We start from the raw sequence: 20,934 nt of genomic DNA, 5'->3' as shown, positions 1-20,934 counted from the left end.
CAAGTTGTATGTGCATTCAGCTTCTAAGGAAGTCCAATTAATAATTACTAGTGGGTTTCACTTTGGAGATATATGCATCAAAGAATCATGATGATCATAATAACCGGTCATTTATAAGAAAGAATTAACTGAATTTGCAAATGAAATGTTTCTTTTAAGCCATTCATTGCATGATCCAGAATCAAGTACCTTTCCAAGAGCTTCTCTCAGAGCTTGTATCAGATACTAGGTACGTAGTGAACTAATCAAACTTAATGAATGCAATCTCTCATAATGAAATAGCATGTTTCCTTTCATAGGACAGTAATATGAGCATATATTATTGGAGAGTAAAGTTGATAAATGAGATGAAAAGCATTAGGTCCTGATCTGCAGCATCATTCTGAATGAGATTTCCTAGAGAAGATGGAGAGTATATATATTAGGTAGTGAACTAATCCTACATAATTCTACTAGTACTAAATCATGTCACCTGCACCAATTACAGTCGACAGACCTCTGCATTCTCATATCTTTACTGAGCTGCAGTCATTATTTTAGACCCAGTGCTCCCATTCAAACTCTTGTAAATAGTGAGAGCCTGAGCCACCATGGCTGCCGGATCCCCAACCTTGCTTGGAACCAAGGTGGTGGTACTTTCCTTGGCAATCTCGCTGTACGCCTCGATATACTGCTCTGCAATTCTCAAGCTCGACGCCTCAACCCCACACTTACCCGTAATTGCCTTCGACACCTCAAGAATCCCCTTTGCTGTGGCATTGGCGGCTGCAAGTATTGCCTCCGCCTCTCCCCTAGCCCTGTTCACCTGGTTTATCTTTGCCCCTTCTGACTCCAGTATCACCGCACTCCTCTTCCCATGTGCCACATTCGTACTCGACTCCCTTAACCTGTTACAATATTCATTAAATAATTAAATTCACAAATTTCTGACACTCATAAAGACACCAAATTTTCTGAAAAAATAAAGTCTTTATATGAATTTTTTTTTTTCATCTTTTTAACAAATAAAAAATCCTCTACCCTTTTAAAATGAACAAAGAATCACAAAATTTTCCAAATAGAAGGATCTTATTAGTAATTTATGAGAGTCTAGAGTAGTAATACTAATACCCCTCAGCTTCCAGAATCTGTGCGCGCTTTCTGCGCTCAGCCTCAGCTTGCAACTGCATGGCCACCTTAACCCCATTAGGAGGGGTAACATCTTTGATCTCGTAACGAAGACACTCCAAGCCCCATTGAGTTTTCAAAGGATGGTTGTTAATAGCCCCCAATATGTTCTTATTCAACCTGTCACGCTCTTCAAAGGTCTTATCAAGCGTGATCTTCCCGAGCTCGCTGCGCATGGTGGTCTGTGCGAGCTGTGTCACAGCAAATATAGGATTTTCTATCCCATATGAGGCTAGGAAAGGGTCGATGATCTTGATGTAAAGCATGCCGTCAATGACGATGGGGACATTATCGACGGTAGTGGCGGTCTGGTCAGAGATGGGAATGGCTTGCTCTTTGAGAGAATGAGCGTAGGCAATTTTGTCAATGAGAGGGATCAAGAAGTTGAGTCCTGGCTGAAGAATCTGTATGAACTTACCGAAGCGTTCCACTACGTAGGCTCGTTTTTGAGGGACGAAGTGGATGCCCAGCAAGTTGCGTGGGGGCTTGATCTTGTGAGGGTCGCGGCGGCTAGTGCCCAAGTTGCGGACTTGTTGAGTTATTGATGGTTTCGGTTTGGAGAGGTTGATGAGTTTGAGGGGTTCGACAAGGCTCAGGGATTTGATGTTGTTGAGGGAGATTTGTTTCAAGGGATTCATGGTTTTTCTTTGATTTTGATGAGGGGTCTTTTCTCTGGTTTTGGTTTGTGCCGTCAAGCCTTTGCTTGACAAACAAGTATATTATGGTAGAGTTATATGAAACCTCGGAGAAAGTTTCTTGACTCACAAGTTTTTTTGTCTTTGGCTGCATCCAATAATATCTCACAATATTTCCACTTTTTTTTTCTTAACAAAATAGAAATTCTACTATATTATAGTAAGGTTCTCTAAGCTTCTTGACTCACAAGTTTTTTTTTTTTTTTTTTGCTGCATCCTATAATATCTCATAACATTTTGACAATTTTTTTTTAAACAAAATAGAAATTCTATTATAACCTAATCTACGTGTATATATGTGAAATTTCTTCCTATAGACAGGTTCTTCTCTACACACCCTACAAATATTTATACTTGTGGAGTAACTATGACATCAATAGTGTGCGGTAGTAACATTTTGACTACTTAAGTAGTTATTAAAACTTTCTCAAAAAAAAAATAGTTATCAAAAGTTAAAAAAAAAAAAAAAATTCACAAAGAACAATGTTGCAAGTACAACTGTTTTACTACTTACAAACTGAATGTCACCAATCATAAAGAGGTAATTATATTCAATTATGAGATAATTGAAGCCACCAATTACATTAATTATCACATTAATTTAAAAGTTTTATATAGTAAAACTTGTATTCCTTTCAGGAATCCATCATAAGTAATAATGATAAAATAAAATAAGATCATGCAGGTCCTACCACAACTTAGAGAAGAATTTTGTAAAAATATTGTGGAATTTTTTTATGCCTTTTTTTTTTTTTTTTTTTTGGTGGGTATAATTTCATAAACCACTTTGGATCCTAATTCTAAATAGGACATATGTTTAAGGTTTGTTTTTTTATTCCTCCTCCAGATTATTATATCTATATTCAAAAAAATTAATGCTATGTTTGTTTCAACCTAAAATATTTTAAAAAAATATTTTTAAATTTTAAAATAAAATATTTCCAATCAATTAAATCCTAAGTAAATTTATATAAAATATTTTACCCTTAAAATTTGGGTAAAACATTTTACAATTTTTTTTTCCCTCCCTCACACCCCGACGCTTATCACTCACTCCCTCCCACAGTCACTTTCACGCTCAACTCTCCCTCTCAGATTTCTCCCCAAAAACCCAGCCACCTCCGGTCCCTCTCTCCCACCTATCACCGGCTCCAAGTTTTGAGGCACCATAAGCAAGCTCCACCCTCCGCCGGCGCTGTCCATCACCGGCGAAACCCAGGTACTTTTCTGTCTTTGTAGATTAGATTTCTCCTTTTCTTTTCATTTTTCTTCATCTCTATCCTTTCTCTGGTTTTTCTTAGTTTCGATTTCTACTCCTTGCTGGAAAAACACCTCAAAGTTTCAGGTTTTATTTTTGATGAATCATAATTTTTACACATGTTTGATTTCTTATCATTTTTCATATGGGTTTTTTGGTGTTGATTTGGCTGTGTGAGATTTATTTATTTCTTTGATGATTTTGACATTGGTTGTTTGATATGAGTTAGGATTTATGATTTTCAGATCTGGGTTTTGTTTTTGGGGTTTTATTTATGTGTGGCATTATGATATTTGTGTGATGAAATTATTGTATGCTAGTTTATGATTTCCTTTTCTTTTCTTTTTCTCTGGATTGTTGTTGTCCCTATTTTGTTTTGTTTTGTTTTTTTTTTTTTTTTTCAGTGTTTCTTTGTGATATATATAACATTTTTTTTTGGGGAGCTAAAAACGATAGATACTTTGATTGATACTATGGAATAATACAAGTAAAAACTGAGTTAAGAGCAAACTCAGCTAGGGGGAACACCAGCCCAACAAAGCGATATCCCCAGGAAAAGAGAAAGAAGAAATTGAATAAGGCCAAAAGAACATGAGGTCAGACAACAACTACCCTCTAGCTATCAGATTAAACCTGTGCTGCCATCATGCTTTGGTAGTTTTCTAATAATCACCCTTGGATGCAGCTGAACCTGTTCAAAATTGAACTTGTTTCTTGCGTTCCAAATAGCCCAAGCTTAGTTAAAATTCAAAGAAGACAATAAGGAAACTAGGCTTTTGATTCGTATTTAATTATTTATATAAACCTCTGAGTAATGCATTTGGGAAGCATATTGATTGTAATTTCTGGACACTACACAATATCTGGCTAATGTTGCCTTATATATAGAGCTAGAGACTTCAAATTGTGTGAACTAGCTGAATAGGAACATCATAGGCTTCCATTGGGCACAATACCAACAAATATTGCTGTTCTTTAAAATTTTGACGAGCTACACATTGTGCTGAAGCTAATTACCTAAGCAGTCTTGAGATTGACGCTAAAATTGTCTTGTTGACTTCATAGATTAATGACATTAACATTATAGTTTTGATTACATGTTCTTATTTTATTTTATTTTTAAATGGAGATTTAATTTTTTTTCCATGTTTGAACCCAAAAGGTATCAAACTTCTATAAAACCTGTAATATAAGTCAGACAAGAATACATGCGAATCAAGATATGGGTCAGAAAAAAAGCTAGCTTTGTTGTACTCATTCTCTATCAAGCTTAGTTCTGGGTTTTGTCCAGAAATATTTTGCAGGTTCTGCTGTATCTTGGCTGAGAAATGTGAACCCCTACCTCTTGATTGGAAGAGTCGAGATGGGTTGTTGGTTCAGAATGGAAAATGTGAGAGGCCCAGGCCACTGACTTGGGGCCTTTAGGATAAGCTGCTAAATGTGACAACAATAATTGTTAAGCTAATGTTCTGTTATGGAGATAGGTATTGCTTCCAACAATCTTTAGTTTGTTATTAGCTTAGTAAGATTTATGGAAAATTTACAGATTCCCACACCCCCCCCCTCCTCACAAAAAAATTAGCTAGGGAAAGCTTTAAATACCAGCAATTTGCGTCAACTACATGATTTTTCTTTCTGCTGTTTGGACCAGTCAAAATCTAGGCTATTTCTTGTAACAGTCATACCATAATTCTTTGCTTGTGGCCCTACTGTTGCTCACCTATTCTTTTTGTTCTATGTATGTCTTTGTGGTGGCATTGGTGCAGGAATGCATCAGCATATGAAAGAGCATGATATGCTCAATGCTTTATACATCATTAATTGTTAGCATGTATGCCACATGACACTGGTTTTAGTTTAGATGCCTACTGATTACTGCATATTATCACCTTCATCTTACCGTTCATCTAAATTGTCAGCGTCGCTGGTATATGCTGCATAACATTATTTGCAGTCAGTAATATCAAAGCTAGTAATTTTGGTACTCCAATTTAATGTTTTATAGTAACACTAGTGATGTTTGATTCTGGCTGCAGGAAGTTACTTCAATTCTTGTAGCAGATGGTGTGTCAAGTGAGAAGATATTAAAGAAATTCTGACAAACCAGATATAGTTCATATTGTTGTATTATTTTTGAGCAACAGTTAGTGATTTATTTGTTCCAACTGCTGATTATCATTTCAGCTCGGTGTAGAAAATAAAACATATTTTGGGATTTTTCAGCATCTTATTGTATGTGGGATGATGGATGAATGTATACTTATTCTTGAGTTACACAGCAAAGCACTTGCCCAGCTTTATGAAGACAATCTAATCCCATATTGCTACTTGCCCAGCTTTTTGAATAAGAAATTAACGTCAGCTTCAGTTTAGAAAGTAAAGGAATTTGTTTGTTGTAAAGTGAGCAAAAACTTTTATAGATTCAGGCAGAAAGTTTATTCAAAATTAAGTAAAGAACATTCTCGTCCATCTCTATGTATTTTTTGGAAGTTAATTAAAAAAAAAATGTTTTAATTTAAAAAAAAAAAAAAAAAATTTCCATTTTACGTTGTGTCAAATGTTAGAAAATATTTTACACAGTATTTTCATGTACATTGCCAAACACTGTAAAATGAAAATATTTTCCTACAAATATTTTACATCGAAACAAACATCGAAACAAACGGAGTGTAAATTTCAAATCCAAGAAAAAAAAAAAAAGCAAAACACGAAAAATGTTTTTCCAATTGCATCTTCTTTTTTTCTTTTTCTTTTTTTGATAATCTCCAATTGCATTTTTGGTAAACATGTTTAATATTATTATTTATACTACTATTTAAGAGGTTTTTCCTGTTTGAGATTTTTAATTTTGTTGCCCAAAATATATTCAAATTTACCCGTTTGTAAATCTTAAATAATAGGATTAAACTTTTTTTTTTTTTTTTTGGATTTAGTGTCATAATTTTCTATGGCTCACAATTTGGTTTAATTGTTTTTTCAATAATATTATACTATTATGATGGGCCATGAGCCTTGTTGCCCATCTAGTACATTTCTAACGAAAATGTTTAGGCTTTGTTTGGGAGGAGAGAATGAAATAGAATAGAAATAAATAAAAAGGATCATTTTAAAATATTTTTCCCTTCTTTTGTTTGGGAGTTTTAATGGAGGGAATGAAAAATTTATTCCCTTATTTAGGAGTTTAAGTAAGAGGAAATAGAATGGGTAGGAGGGAATACTCATTCCTCTTTATTCCCTTAAAACATCAAATTTTCATTCCCCCCAAAATTTGGAGGAATGGGAGAGAATGAAATTAGATTTAATGATTTTTTTACTAAAACTCCCAAAATACCCTTGTATATTCAATTCTTTATTTTAAAATAGGAGTCTAATAATAATATTGTCATAAAATGATTCCATTTCATTTTCTCCATGTTGCTTCTAAACAAGATTACTTACATTCCATTCATTTCCATTCATTCATTTAGGTTACTTAATTTCATTACATTCATTTCCCTTACTTAAATGCATTCCATTTCTTTTCATTCTCTTATGATCATTCCATTCCATTCACTTCCCTTCCTTTATGAACTCTCGAGCGAAGCCTTAGTGTTTCCTATCTTTCAGATTGTAACTATTATATATATATATATATATATAACTTTATGATGAAGTTGTTTCTTTTAAAAAAAAAAAAAAAAAAAAAATCCAATGAACTTGGTAAACAAATATGTTGGCATTATAGGAGGAAAAATAAATATTGGGAATTAGTTCCTTGCAAGACTTAAAAATGATAGGATATAACAATATTATGTCTACATAATGCATGACTAAATATACTCCCTCCTCCGTCCCACTTTATTTGTCTTGTTTGAAAATTTAAACTTCTTAAGGGAATATCATTTATCATCTTGTCTACCTTTTAAAATTGTATAAGTTTCCAAAACTACCCTTAAATAAATTTATCAAAAAATTGAATTATTAATAAAATAGGGGTATAATAGGAACATTAGTAAATTAATGACTTTTATTTTTAGAAACTGGACAATTTTTTGAAACACCCCAAAATGGAATAGATGACAAATAAAGTGAGATGGAGGTAGTATAAATCAAATAAAATATATTATTTTCTAGAAAAAAAAATATAAAACATAATTTTTAAAGTTAGTAATATACCTTTAAACCTAACCCAAACCCAACTTGTCCCGTTCTTGCCTGGTGCGAGTTTTTCCCACACTAAAAAGGGGATAGGGGGTGGGAATGTGGTATCCAAAATCCGAACCCATCCCACCTAATTGCCTTGCTAGTTCCTAAGGACAAAATGTTGTGTTCTTAATGCTAAAAATTGTTCCCACATAAAGTTGTCAAAATCCCGATTTGGATCCTACAATTCTACGATTTTACGATCCCACCTACTCAAAACGATCTAAATCTTTTAAGAATCTTTGTGATCGTTCAGGATCAGTAGGATTGTACGATTCTGACAATTCCAAATAACCTTGGTTTCTTATAATCTTCTTTAACTTGACAGAAGGCTTAGTTGGACCTAAATGAAAAATAAAATCTCAATAAACCAAGTTTTTCCACTCTAATATAAAGAGAGTGTCAATTAACCCAAATAAAAAATATTCCAATAGAGTTTCACATTTTGAAGTTTTTGGCCTCTTTAAATGATGCTTACAAATGATATAATGATGTATAGTAATTATATCAAAGAATATATAATTATGTGACTATTTAACATATCAAAGTGTATTTTTTGTTTTTTCTCAAATAATGTAGGATTTTACGATCCACGATCCGATCATACGATTTACGATCTCACCTACCTCCCAAGATCCTACGTAGGATCCCGATTTTGACAACCTTACATTTAATAAAAACAAAGTGGCAAGAGTATCCATAAGTGAGATGCATTTTGCACATGAGAATAACATGTTAACCACAGCTCACCAATATGTAGCAAAAAATGAACAATCACCAACAGCCATAAATCAACATTTTTTTTTTTTCTGATAATTGCTGAAATGCCCGAGTCAGGTAGAGTACATGAGCATGTAGCATCGGAACACCACCGAAGATTGTTGCTTTGCTAGTTTGCTTTCCATGCAAGATATATCCTTCTAAATATAGAGAGAACAAAAATTTAGAGAGGAAAAGAGATCCTCTGTACTCTCTCTTTTATACTTTTCTTTGTCCAAATTCGCACCCATTACTGCCAAACAACCAAGGATCCCTTTTCATTTCGACACTTTGTCTACATATTTCTTGCTCCCAAGAGAGAGAGACTTCAAAAGGCAAGATTTTTGATTTTTCAGGAGGCTCAGATCTTGTTTTCTTCCCCATAAGGACCTTGAAGGTATATCTTCCAAACACATCAAAAAACAAGAACCCTCATGATCTTCTTGTTAACCTTGGTCTTTTCTCATCTAGGTGTTGCGTAATTCCTTTGTTTGTTGAACTTTCTTTTGTTTTTTTTTTTAGAATGTGAGCTTTCTTGGAAAAGTTTTTAGCTTTTGTTTGGGTTTCTTTGTCCAGTTACATTGGCTTGGTTGATAATATCATGGGCCAAGACCAAGAACAGAGGCATGTGTGCAAGCTCTGCAACAAGAGTTTTATGAATGGAAGAGTCTTGGGAGGTCACATGAGGTGTCATAGCCATAAGAACCACAATCCAACCAAAGGACAGAAAAAGGTGAGCAAGAGCAACATGGATATTGAAAATGGTATTGGTAGGCATACCAGGTATGGCCTAAGAGAAAAACCCAAGATGTCTTTGAAGTTTTCAGGCTCTAACCATAATACTTCAGGGCAAGAAATTGTCTGTAAAGTGTGTGGCAAAGGGTTTGAGTCTTTAAGAGCTCTGTTTGGTCATATGAGGCATCACTCTGGGAGAGAGAGAAGTGGAATTTACTGTGAAGAATGTGGCAAAGGGTTTGGGTCATTGAAAGCTCTCACTACCCACAGGCACAGGAAAAGTCACTCTGAAAGAGTTATGGTCTGTGATGAATCATGGACTAGTTCAAGCCGTAAGACAGAAATGGAGAATCAATCAAACAGTGAGATCCAGGGGTTGGTGCGGAGAAAGAGATCAAACAGAATGAGGTACAAGACTACTCCTAATTCTTTTGTTTCTAGTTTGAATGAATCCGTATCCTGTACTGATATTGAGCAAGAAGTAGAAGAGGTAGCTATCTGCTTGATGATGCTGTCAAGGGGTATAGGCAATTGGGGTGGATTTAATTTGGTCACTGAGTTCTCGGATAATGATTCTGTCACTTACGAGGCTAAATCATTGGAACAAAATAAGCGAATTGTCAGTGATGATGGGGGTGGAATTTTTGCTTGTGAATTCAATGAGTCTTTAAAGATGAAGAAACCAAGGGTGGAGGAGTTTGGTTCTTATGTTTCAGATTCTAAGATCGTCTCCACTGAAAATGATTTTGTGTTTGGAAGTGATGATGAAAAGATTGAACTGGAAGTTCCACTTGAAAAGTTTTATAGGGATGGTGAATGTAAAATGCCTAAAATGGAGGATGTGTTTGGATTAGCATCATACAATGATAAGACGGAGAAGGATATCCGTAATGAGATGAAAAACAAGCCCACTGAAGTAGAATTAGAAGAGGATTTTACAGAAGACTATGGTTTGGATTCAGCCAATTCAGGATCCATGAATTTTGGTTTGAACAAGAAAGCCAAGCTTGCTGCTTGTGGTTCTCACCTGAGGGGAAAGTCTTGCAAGAAGATAAGTACTTCTGATGATTCTGCAATCCTAAGTAAATCAAATCATTCTTGGGAGAATAGTGAATACAAGTGCAAGACCTGCAACAAGAATTTCCACTCATACCAGGCACTTGGAGGCCACCAGTCAATACACAGAACTGAAAATTGCCCTGTATTGGAAATTTGGAACTGCAAAACGAGCAGCCAGAGTAATATTGTTCCTGAAACTGAGGCTAATTTCGATGTTGTCAATCTTGAATGTAGGGAGAACTCTGAGGAGCAGAAGATAAGTAGAGTGTCTCTGACAAGTTATGAGTTCAAGGAGAGAAAGGAGCACAAGTGCCATATCTGCTTTAAGGTTTTTGCATCAGGTCAAGCTTTGGGTGGTCACAAGAGAGCTCATTTAATCAAAAATTCTGAGGTCATATCTGAAGAGACCGTAGTAATAAAGGAAGAGATTTCTGATATCCTTAATATAGTTGGTATCGATCTCCCAATTATTCTTGAGGAAGATACTAATGTTGGTGTTGGATTTAAGTCATCGTGGGTTGAAAATGATCAGAAGCATGAGCTAATGGGGGGTCTAATTCCTAACTGAGAAAAGATATTCCCATCCATGGCCACCATTAACTTTCTAGTTATCGTTGCTGATTTGGTATGACCCATGTATAGGTGAAGCTTTCCTATGCTTTGCTGCTTATAGCTTAGATTGAAACTTTTTGTACTACCTTTATATCTCTTTTTGTTTCTGATAAATCTCCATAGTTGTTCATTCATTCTCTTTTGGAACCTTGATACTCCATAGAATTTGTCCTCCCTTTTTTTTGACAGTTTAGTAATATTCTTTCCTTTGCATTGCAGCTTGCTTCCACTTTATTAGTCAAAATAAAGCAGAAATATTGTCATTGATTTTTCTAAGAATAACCTGTTTTCGTTTCTCAATTTTTTTGTTTCAAATAGTTGAACAGTAGAATAGAACTGTATTTTGGGAAATGCAAGTTTTGGACTTCTTTTTCTGTATTTAATCTATATGCATTGATTATGAAATATTGGTGTGGCTACCGTGCTAAGTGGGAAGAATGTTTATTGATTGTCAGGTTGAAGAGACAAAAGATTGGTAACCATCTAAACAAGCAGATAATGCACAAAAGATGGCATTTTAACTGAAGGTGATTGCGTAGTTACTACACATACAAATATGACAAACCATCTCACTTAACTTATGTTGTACAGTTCTTTTTCCATTTATGCCATGGAACATGAAAATTTCAATATTTTATGAGTCCAATTAATGAGTGTCTTTAGGACATTTATTAATTAATTATTTTTGGAAAATTTTAATAAAACTTTTATGGAAAATATAAAAAACTGTAAAAAAAAATCATATTTTCTAAATCAATACCTTTAGGACATCTGTTAATTTTTCCCACATTTTATTGGGTTTACCACCCTTTCTCTCTCTCTCTCTCCCCTAAATAATCTTTAGTCATAGCAGCTAGACAGAGGAACCTTTGCCTTAAAATACTGACCAAATGGAAGGTGCAAATTCCACAAGCCTAGGGCCTAGAAAGGGCCAGGCCCAACAAGACCATGTCCCATTGGGCTAGCCTAGAAGGTCGGGTCGGAAGCTACACCCCGGCCTACCAATGTGCATTTTGCCAAGTTCAAGACGAGCCAATTAGAACACACATACCGGTGCTTTATATAATAGAAAAATGACCACATTTTATGGAACAAAGCCTTAAATTCACCCATATGGAGTCATACAAAGTTGTGTAAAAATACATAATTTTTATAATAACTATGTAAATTTATATTGGCACTATCATTTAGTTTTTTATTCCTTCTTTGCGTATCTCGAGAATAAAAATGAAGTAAATGGTAGTTGTTGTGTGTAAAGAAAGAGAAACAATTAGAAATTTTGATATTTTAATAAAATGTTGTGTAAAATAAATAATTTGATGTAAGATGTTTTAAAAGATTAGTATGTAAATTAGAAAAAAGTAGATACCTATGCTAAAATAGACAAGAATTTTCGCACCAATTAATGCAAATGCTTAGGTTCATAATTAAGTCTTTTGGTCATGGGGATGTTACATAGTACAACTTTTCAGCATACATTATACATTTTAGCTCTCAACTTGCCACCATTGGTGGAAGACACTAACTCAAGTCACCTCCTACCCATTTTTTTAGTTCATAAAATAAATAAATAAAAATTGTCAATATGAAAACCAATGAAGCAAGATCCGATGGTGCTGCTACTTTTATTAATGGAATTATTCAGAATACTAAGAGCTAGCATATCATCTGATTAAATAGCTCGTATTTATTAGGCAAAGAATTAAGGTCTGAGCCCACATCCACTTTGGTATAACACCGCTCAACGCCTCAAACAAACATAAATACAAAAGGTAAATACGAAGAGGCACAATTACTAACAAATAAATAAATAACATTAATAGTAAAAGCTTCCATAACAAACTACACCTCAATTCGACAGGAATCTTTTTTTTTTTTGGGGGGGGGGGTGTTGTTCGTAGGAAGCCTTCGTCTTCTGAAATGGAATCATCAAAACTAGATATGCCCATCCCAAGCTGATCCTGAAAAGGGGAAACACGATTTGTGTTTTGCAGATAAGGGTTTAGCAACCCACAAACTCAAAAGGCAAAATTCCATGAGTCTTACTTTGACACACTCATGGAGATCAACTACCTTTTGAGAAAATACTTTTTATGCTTCACATCTTCCAATGTGTAAAAGATCTCACAAGGAAAACTATATTAACCAGCGTCCTTAAAAGGCAGATAATCTACAACCATGCAAATCTTGTTTAATATCGTCTGCCATCTGAAAGGCCTGGAATGATCGATGCCCCAAAGATTACTTACACTCATAAGAGGACCAGGAGAACTGGAGGAAACAAATCAGCTGTAGCTGATATAGTTGGCCTTGCCATCCTTGTTGCAAGACTCTGAACATGAAACCACTTTACTCGTATGAAGCAATTCAATCAAACTGCAAATTGGTAAAAATTTCCCCCACCCTGTCTGTTATTATCCAAGCTTCACCATCGCAAGGCTTATAAACATATCCTGGAATGCTTCATAAAAATATCCTGGGATGCATTAAACATCTTGACATTCGACAAGATGTATCATTGAGTGTTTCATTTCTCCACCGGACTCTCTTGCATTAGTCTCCCCATCAAGTGTACCACAGCTATCAACCCTGTCACGCTGACACTCATATGATGTGCAGGAGTCATCTTGAATATCATAATCCTCACCATTACTGCCGTGAATTTTACCACAAAGCTCTAAATCAAAATCAACATGACAATCACCATAGAAAGTACTAACATGTGTTCCTGAAATATCATCTATATCTCCCCCATCATCTTCATCAGTTCCAACCCTATGAATAATGATGTTAGCACCATTGTTACAAGCATCTATCTCCTCCTCAACCTCAATATCATCAAGGCAATCCTCTACATGATCTTCCTGATGATTTGCAGTGGCATCTTGATCAAGTGGAGACTCTACCACAGAGTCTTCATCTTCATCTGCCAGTCCAAGTTCACTTTTTTGCCACTCGTCATTGTCACTATCAATGTTTAGTGGATCAAGTCTATTCTGCTCAGCACGTTTCCGAAGCATAAAGACATTGAAATAATAGCTCACAATGTCATTCTTTGTTCGAGAAGGGAAAACTGCCAAGAGATGGTCCCAAAAGTTCTTCCCCAACGATGCAGGGTTAGAAAGAACAACATCTTGGAAGGCTTGTTCTTCCTCTTCAGTCCATTTCTTTGCAACCTCTTCTCCCATCTCACAGAAACCCAACTCTTCAAATATTTCCTGCCCAAGATTTTCCCTTATTTTCTCTCTTGCTTCCATTACATGTTGTCTCACACATCTGACAGAACCCTCATCAAGGCACCTACAGTCACTTCTGGTTCCCCTGTTTCTGTAGCAAGAATTTGCAGATGCTTCAAGGTCAGGCATTGGAATGACACGAGTACCCATCAGTATCTCCTCACTAGCATCATCAATCAGGAGGCCTCCACCTGATTTGTGTACAAGGCCAAGCAGAGGATCCGAGTTATCCAGATGGTCTGAAGAGTTCTTAAGACCCTGTAGGCCCCATTCTGGAACGAAAGCTTGATGCTCTGGTCCAACAGAAACAAGCTTTCGCGTAGGACAATCGAAAAGGGATGAATAGATCTCATCAGACTGATATAAAGATTTTATTTGGTGTTCAGCTTCAAAAAATTCTGGAAAAAATGATAAATGAGCTGCTGCCTCTGACATAACATCAGCTCCAATGATACTTCCATTTACCCACAAAAATTGGGAAATGCTGCCGGAAGCACCAGTTTCTAATACCGTGGTCTCATTTGAGATTTCAGTGATTGCATCATTTACAAGACTTCCTTCATCTTGACATTTAATAAAACTGTCCTCGCCTTCACCATCATCATATGGGAATTAGGTCAGGTAAAAAATTGAATTGGAAATCTAAAGATATGATAGCACTAGTCCTAATGTGACTAATTTAAAAACATGCAAGTGACAAGAAAATCATTGTAACAGGCTCAGAGCAAGTTAATGGTCAGTTTAAATGATTTTTAATGAATTTTTTAAACCAATCAGCTGAAAAAAGCATTCAAAGTCACATCCCTGTTGTTTGACTGAAAAAGATGTACATGGGAAAAAAAAAAAAGATTGCAGCGTGCTTCCATTCCAAATAAGTCAAATCAAATTTCTGGAAGGTGAGAAGGAAAATGGTGAACAGCCCAAGTTATGTCTATAAACCTAATTTGAAATTCCATCCAATATTGCCAATCTCTGTGTCAATGTTTTGGCCAAGTCATTCTATGCAAAAAACAGAAAAATAAAATCAAAATAAAAATCTTATTTATAGCAAGACAACTAGTAGGATGACACAAGATATATCACTTTTCTTACCAATTATCTCAAGCAATGTTATATGAAAATAGCAACACTATCCTACCTGAAGTTTGAGGCTTCTCCGGAGCATTGTTGGAAGGGACAATGTTAATAGTACAAGCACACTGACTAGAATGTTCTAGTTGTCTTGGTTGCTTAGAAGCAACTACATATGAATCCTCGCCAACAAGGGGCCGTTTGTGTATCATTTCGCCCTGCAAGTCAGAGTTGGTTATACTTTAAAAGAGAGGATACATAATACAAGTAGAGGTCATAGACATTCTTAAGTTTAATGTGAAGCATTTTCTTTGAAAGAGGAACAAAGAAACATTTTCTTTTATTTTATAGGTAAATCACGACTACCATACCTAAGTGGGATTGAACATGTGACCTCACCCTCCACCCCATACCTATTGGGGAAGTGAATGCACTTTGGTCCAACTCAAAAAACCATAGGCAAAAGAATTAACTTAAAAGACAGAAAGATCTGATATTCAATGCGGAGTAACAGATATTTTACGAAATCAAATTTCACCATCTACTTGCATCATCGTTTCTATCAACCAGCTAATCCTAATAGGCTAATACCCACTAACAATATTAATTAGCCCAACATAAGCTAAAATACATAATTAAAAACAGGATAATTTTTCAGATTCATGCAAGGGAACAGATGCCACTTTGTGGTTTACAATTTTTAATTCCTTGACTCTAAAATATCCTTTTCCATACTTTGTAACTTGGCTAATGAACTCTAGCTTAAATAGCATTCCAATGATAATGTGTCATATTCAAACCATAATTGCAAGAATGATTATGTATCCCACAAAATTTAAGCCTCAAATAAACTCCTTCCTATAGACTAAAAAGTTCAACTTCATAAGAGAACACGTATGAAAAAAGTATCATCAACTAAAGAGAGCATAATTTTGTACCTGAGCTACAGGAGCTGGTGTAACTTGCAAAATTGTTGAAAAAACAACCGACGAAACGTGAACAATGAAGCAATCTTATAAAAGCCCCAAATCTTCAAAAGCCCCAAAAACCCTACTAGATCCTAGTTTAACAATGATTTACAAGCAATCGAAATGTAAGATATACAGAGTTCATACAAATAATTAAAAATGAAACTTTTTGAGAAATCCAAAGCAATGCTCAACTTTTCACAGGATGAATTTTGGATCTTCAGCAACTGAGATTTATAGATCGAACAAAACCTAACGATGAAATCAAAAAATTTACCCGTAATTGTGAAAAATCCCAAACCCTAGAGTCAAAATTAGGGCCCGGCGAGGTGTAAAACTGGGATCAATCCGTAGATAATAGAGCGAATCGAACACTGAAAGACTCGATTTTAAGATTCAATTGAGGGATCCGAAGGAATAACAGAGATTTTGGATCGAAAATTTGGAACCCAAAAAAGAAAAAAAGGTTTGAAAGCTCATGGTCGGGACAAATTTATTGTTGAGTTCGGTGATCCGACGATGCTCTGAAATTGAGAACATGAATTTACAAAAACAAACACGAATCTTTTCACAATTACAGGATTTAGACACTTTGGGATACTGGGCACTCAGGGATAGAGCAGGAAAAGTCGTAATTTTTTGCCACGTGGAACAAAGTTAAGAGTCTTTTTGGCGCCTGCATGTTATTTTTAGCTTTGCAAACGCCAAACGGCCGTTGTTGGTTTGTCAAAATTATTTATTTCATTTTCACTCGAGGGTGAAAACAATTTTTTTTTTTTTTTTACATATTTTATTACCATTTTCTTTTCTTTTCTTTTCTTTTTTTTGAAAATCCAGAACCAAGGGCCAAGTTTTATTTCATAATAACTCAAAAGGGGAGCTATATCATCAATAGAGGAGTCAATCCAGGAGCTATGTCATCAAAAGGGGAGCTATAGCTCACGGCCAGAAACAAATTTCTTGGTAAGAAAATGGCAACCGAATTGCTTATGCATTTCACATGAGAAACATTAAGGGGTGTTTGGCAGAGAAGTTTGAGTAATGTTATTTGGGTGTTTTTGATATACATGTAGGTAGAAAAGTGTGTATTATTTTTTAAAATATTTAAAAGTATATTCAAAATAGGCTACCAAACGGCCCTTAAACATCGAAATTCATCGCTACAATCAAAATGTCATTAATCACATGACCATATTCAGGATTCGTTGTGTCACCAGCTAGAATAGCCTTGATAAAAACCTTAGCATCACCTTCAACAGAAACTTCAAAAATGGTTAATTCCTTTGCAAAAACAGAGCCCTCCTACATGCCAATGCTTCAACCACCGCTGAAGAAGATGGAAGCTAGATTCTTTGTGTCATGGCTCCAATAACACTCCCTGTATGATCACGCACAACAGCACCCAGCCCAGCAGTACATACCCTATTGAATGTGGCCCCCATCAAAGTTAACTTTGTATAGGGGATATATAGGAGGGATCCAACGAATAGCTCTTTCACTAGTTAGAGGTCGCTGAATTTTCCTACCTTGCACCTGCTGAAAGTCATGAAGGTAAGCCATTGCTCTCTTTCGAACCTGTAGTACCTCAATGGCATACTCACCCACTCGTGCTGAATTTCTTCTAGACTAGATAAACTTGAAAATCATGGCCATGAGATTAACATCCAACCTGTCCCTCATCTTCAAGAGCATCTCCCACAGATCAGCAAACGAAAAAATACCTATACCTGAGTAATTTTGCTACCACCTCATTAGTCTCCCAAATGGGAATGAGGGAAGCACAACTCCATAGGACATGCACTATGACTTGCAGACTCGCAACTGTAACAAAGAATTGAGCTTGAAGATGGTAAAATATAGAGTTGATGGGCCTACCTTAATGGGCCTGACGGATCGGAACTGGTGGGCCTGCATAAAAATGATCCCCTGCACTTTGAAGGCCCATTGTTGACAGACGTGGTAAGGGCCCATGATCCGAGGTCCATACCGCCTAGAAAGGCCTTAAGAGCCAAAAGTGGGAATCCTTGCTCACCACGCTCAGAGGAATTTGTATTAGAGTCCCACATGGAAAAGATTTGGAAACCAAGAAGAAAAGTCAACCCTTTGCTACTATAAAAGGCCTACCACCCTCAGAAATCGAGGTACGCTTTAATTGACCCTCTCTAACGCTCTAAGTAAAACAGAAGAATTCTAACTTGACCGTCGGAGAGCCGTTGGCCGGCACCACACCGGTGCTCTCTGAAGGGTTCTTTCGATTGCTTCTGTCGTGCAGGTTCGATTCGAGTCGCGAGTACGGTGTGACCCATTGGTGACAATTTTCGACGTCATCAGTTGGCGCCGTCTGTGGGAAGTTCGAGTAACATAGCGCACTATCGCTTCCTAGACAAAGGAGTTACATGGTACTCACACGCTCGATGGCAACCACTAACGACGTTCAGGAAGGGGAAGCCCCTACGACTGCCCTTGAGAGACAGGTCAGGACGCTCGCCGCAGCCGTGGAGCGCCTCACAAAACAAAACCACGACCTAGAAGAGCAGCTGAACCAAAAGAGTGCGGCCGTCAATAACCAAGGAGCGGATCAAGAAGGAACCAGCGCTGAAAGGAGGAATCATGACGGACCACAGGAGAGTAACGCCCCAAGCAAACAAGTGTGACGGGACGCTAGCATCCCTTTAGTGACGGATACAGCTCCACAACCCATCATCGCGGAGATGCAGGCGATGAAGGAACAGATGGAAGTACTGATGAACGCTCTCAAGGGGCGAGTGTCCAGTGATCTTGACGACCTTGTCAACCGGACTGACTCGCCATTTACGGCATCCGTCAATTCCTTCCCCCTACCAAGTAAATTCCGCATGCCAAGTATGGATAGTTATGACGGAATCAAGGACCCTCTCGATCACCTAGAGACCTTCAAGACCCTGATGCACCTTCAGGGAGTGGCAGACGCAATTATGTGCAGGGCGTTCCCTACAACCCTAAAGGGCGCAGCAAGGATTTGGTTCAGCCGGCTAACACCAAACTCCATCGGCACCTTCAAGGAACTGAGCGCTCAATTCACTACGCACTTCATCGGAGGACATCGGTATAAGAAATCCACGGCTTGTTTGATGAACATCAAGCAGAGAGAGGAGGAGACGTTACGGGCCTACATATCACGCTTCAATAAAGAAGCGCTCTCGATCGACGAAGCCGATGACAAGATACTAGTGGCAGCGTTCACGAACGGGCTGAAGGGGGGTAAGTTTTTGTTTTCCCTATACAAAAACGACCCAAAGACTATGTCGGAGGTGCTTTACAGGGCCACCAAGTATATGAACGCTGAAGACGCACTATTAGCCCGAGAAGATAGGCCCAAGAAAAGAGACAGACAAGAGGATACCCGACAGGACCAGGGGCGGAAGAAAGGAAGGATGGGAGACCGAAGGGAGACCGAAGGGAGGAGAGACGTCCGAAACCCATGGGCGCAAAGTTCACAAGTTTCACCCCGTTGACTGCTCCGATAGACCAAGTCCTAATGCAGATTAAGGACGAAGGATCCCTGACGTTTCCGGGAAAGCTGAAGAGTGATCCCAACAAAAGGTCCAGAGACAAATATTGCCGCTTCCATCGTGACCATGGTCACGACACGGCCGATTGCTACGACTTGAAGCAACAAATCGAAGCCCTTATCCGACAAGGGAAGCTGAAGAAGTTCGTCAGCAAGGAGAGAACGGAGCAACACGCACAAGAACAACACCCCCGTCGAGAAAACGAGCGACCAAGGCCCCCATTAGGGGAAATAAGGATGATAATTGGAGGAACAGCCGTGGCCGGATCGTCGAAAAAGGCTCGCAAAACATACCTTCGGATGGTACAGAATGTCCAGTTGGCGGGTACAGTGCCAAAGATGGCAAGAAGGGAAGGCCCCATTATCGGGTTCTCGGAAGAGGATGCAAGACGCCTACACCATCCACACGACGATGCCCTCGTCGTCACCTTGCGGGCAGGCGACTACAATATCCACCGAGTGTTGGTCGACAACGGTAGTTCGGCCGACATCTTGTATTATCCGGTGTTCCAACAAATGAGGATTGACAGGGAGCAGCTAATACCGACAAACGCCCCGCTCGTTGGTTTCGGAGAAAGTAGAATATTCCCTTTGGGCGCAGTCACGTTATCGGTGACAGTAGGAGATTACCCCCAACAAATCACCAAGGACGTAACATTCTTGGTGGTCGATTGCTCGTCAGCCTACAATGCTATTATTGGACGACCCACGCTCAACTCGTGGAAGGCGGCAACATCAACTTATCAGCTGATGATCAAGTTCCCAACGGAGTATGGGGTAGGAGAGCTACGCGGAAGTCAAATTGCTGCACGAGAATGCTACGTAGCTATGATGGAGGTGGAAGACCAGATCCAGGCCTTAAACATAGAAGAACACCGAACGACGGCAGAACCTATAGAGAAGCTAGAGGAGATAACTCTCGACAGTTCCAATCCAGACCAAACCACCAAGATCGGAATGCTTGCCAAACCCGCAATCCGTCAAGAGCTCGTAGCTTTCTTGAGAAGCAATAAGGATGTGTTCGCCTGGAGCCATGACGATATGCCAGGAATCGATCCCTCGGTCATGGTACATAAGTTGAATGTGTTGCCCTCGTTTCCACCCGTCCGACAAAAGAAGAGAGTATTCGCCCCGGAATGAGACCAAGCAATAGCGGAAGAGGTCCGCAAACTCCAAGAGGCAAGCTTCATCAGAGAAGTCTACTACCCCGACTGGCTGGCGAATGTGGTAATGGTGAAGAAAACGAGCGGCAAATGGCGGATGTGCGTGGACTTCACCGATCTTAACAAAGCATGCCCCAAAGATAGCTATCCCCTTCCAAGGGTCGACGTCCTAGTAGACTCGACGGCTCAACACCAATTGCTAAGCTTCATGGATGCTTTCTCGGGTTATAACCAGATCCGCATGCACGAGGACGATCAGGAGAAGACTTCGTTTGTAACCAGTCAAGGACTCTTCTGTTACAAAGTAATGCCATTCGGCCTGAAGAATGCAGGGGCAACATACCAGAGACTAATGAACAAGATGTTCGCACAGCAAATCGGGAGGAATGTCCAAGTCTATGTCGACGACATGCTGGTGAAGAGCCGGAAGGAGGAAGACCACTTGGAAGATCTCAAGGAAACATTCGGCACGCTTAGAT

At 37.9% G+C, this 20,934-nt stretch overlaps 3 protein-coding genes and 1 long non-coding RNA gene across 8 annotated transcripts; 2 read left to right on the top strand and 2 right to left on the bottom strand.

Annotated features, from left to right (window-relative positions):
- Positions 1–296: 296 nt before the first annotated feature.
- Positions 297–1,851, bottom strand: LOC126706477 (uncharacterized). Its single transcript, XM_050405970.1, has 2 exons — positions 1,111–1,851; positions 297–887 (listed from the first exon to the last, which is right to left on the bottom strand). Exons 1-2 carry the CDS (start codon positions 1,803–1,805, stop codon positions 515–517), a joined length of 1,068 nt encoding a protein of 355 aa, XP_050261927.1. The 5' UTR covers positions 1,806–1,851; the 3' UTR covers positions 297–514.
- A 1,030-nt stretch (positions 1,852–2,881) lies between these two features.
- LOC126713634 (uncharacterized) lies at positions 2,882–5,449 on the top strand. Of its 2 annotated transcripts, none has more exons than XR_007651388.1 (3): positions 2,882–3,081; positions 4,412–4,604; positions 5,157–5,449. It is a non-coding gene; the product is annotated as an uncharacterized LOC126713634 (long non-coding RNA). The 2 variants fall into 2 exon arrangements; XR_007651389.1 differs by having other exon boundaries at positions 3,164–4,604.
- A 2,661-nt stretch (positions 5,450–8,110) lies between these two features.
- LOC126713632 (uncharacterized) lies at positions 8,111–10,632 on the top strand. The gene is made up of 2 exons (XM_050413443.1): positions 8,111–8,458; positions 8,638–10,632. Exon 2 carries the CDS (start codon positions 8,663–8,665, stop codon positions 10,421–10,423), a length of 1,761 nt encoding a protein of 586 aa, XP_050269400.1. The 5' UTR covers positions 8,111–8,458; positions 8,638–8,662; the 3' UTR covers positions 10,424–10,632.
- A 1,504-nt stretch (positions 10,633–12,136) lies between these two features.
- Positions 12,137–16,371, bottom strand: LOC126713631 (uncharacterized). Of its 4 annotated transcripts, none has more exons than XM_050413440.1 (4): positions 15,938–16,370; positions 15,713–15,834; positions 14,842–14,992; positions 12,137–14,293 (listed from the first exon to the last, which is right to left on the bottom strand). In XM_050413440.1, exons 3-4 carry the CDS (start codon positions 14,984–14,986, stop codon positions 12,954–12,956), a joined length of 1,485 nt encoding a protein of 494 aa, XP_050269397.1. In that variant the 5' UTR covers positions 14,987–14,992; positions 15,713–15,834; positions 15,938–16,370; the 3' UTR covers positions 12,137–12,953. The 4 variants fall into 4 exon arrangements, with proteins under 4 accessions (XP_050269397.1, XP_050269398.1, XP_050269399.1 ...); XM_050413441.1 differs by having other exon boundaries at positions 16,020–16,370; XM_050413442.1 differs by lacking the exon at positions 15,713–15,834 and having other exon boundaries at positions 16,020–16,371.
- Between the last annotated feature and the right edge of the window lie 4,563 nt (positions 16,372–20,934).

Source organism: Quercus robur, chromosome 2, assembly GCF_932294415.1.
Source record: "Quercus robur chromosome 2, dhQueRobu3.1, whole genome shotgun sequence".
NCBI classification, from domain to species: Eukaryota; Viridiplantae; Streptophyta; class Magnoliopsida; order Fagales; family Fagaceae; genus Quercus; species Quercus robur.
The sequence above is the reverse complement of the archived record's forward strand: the minus strand, read 5'-3'. Positions and strand labels throughout refer to the sequence as shown.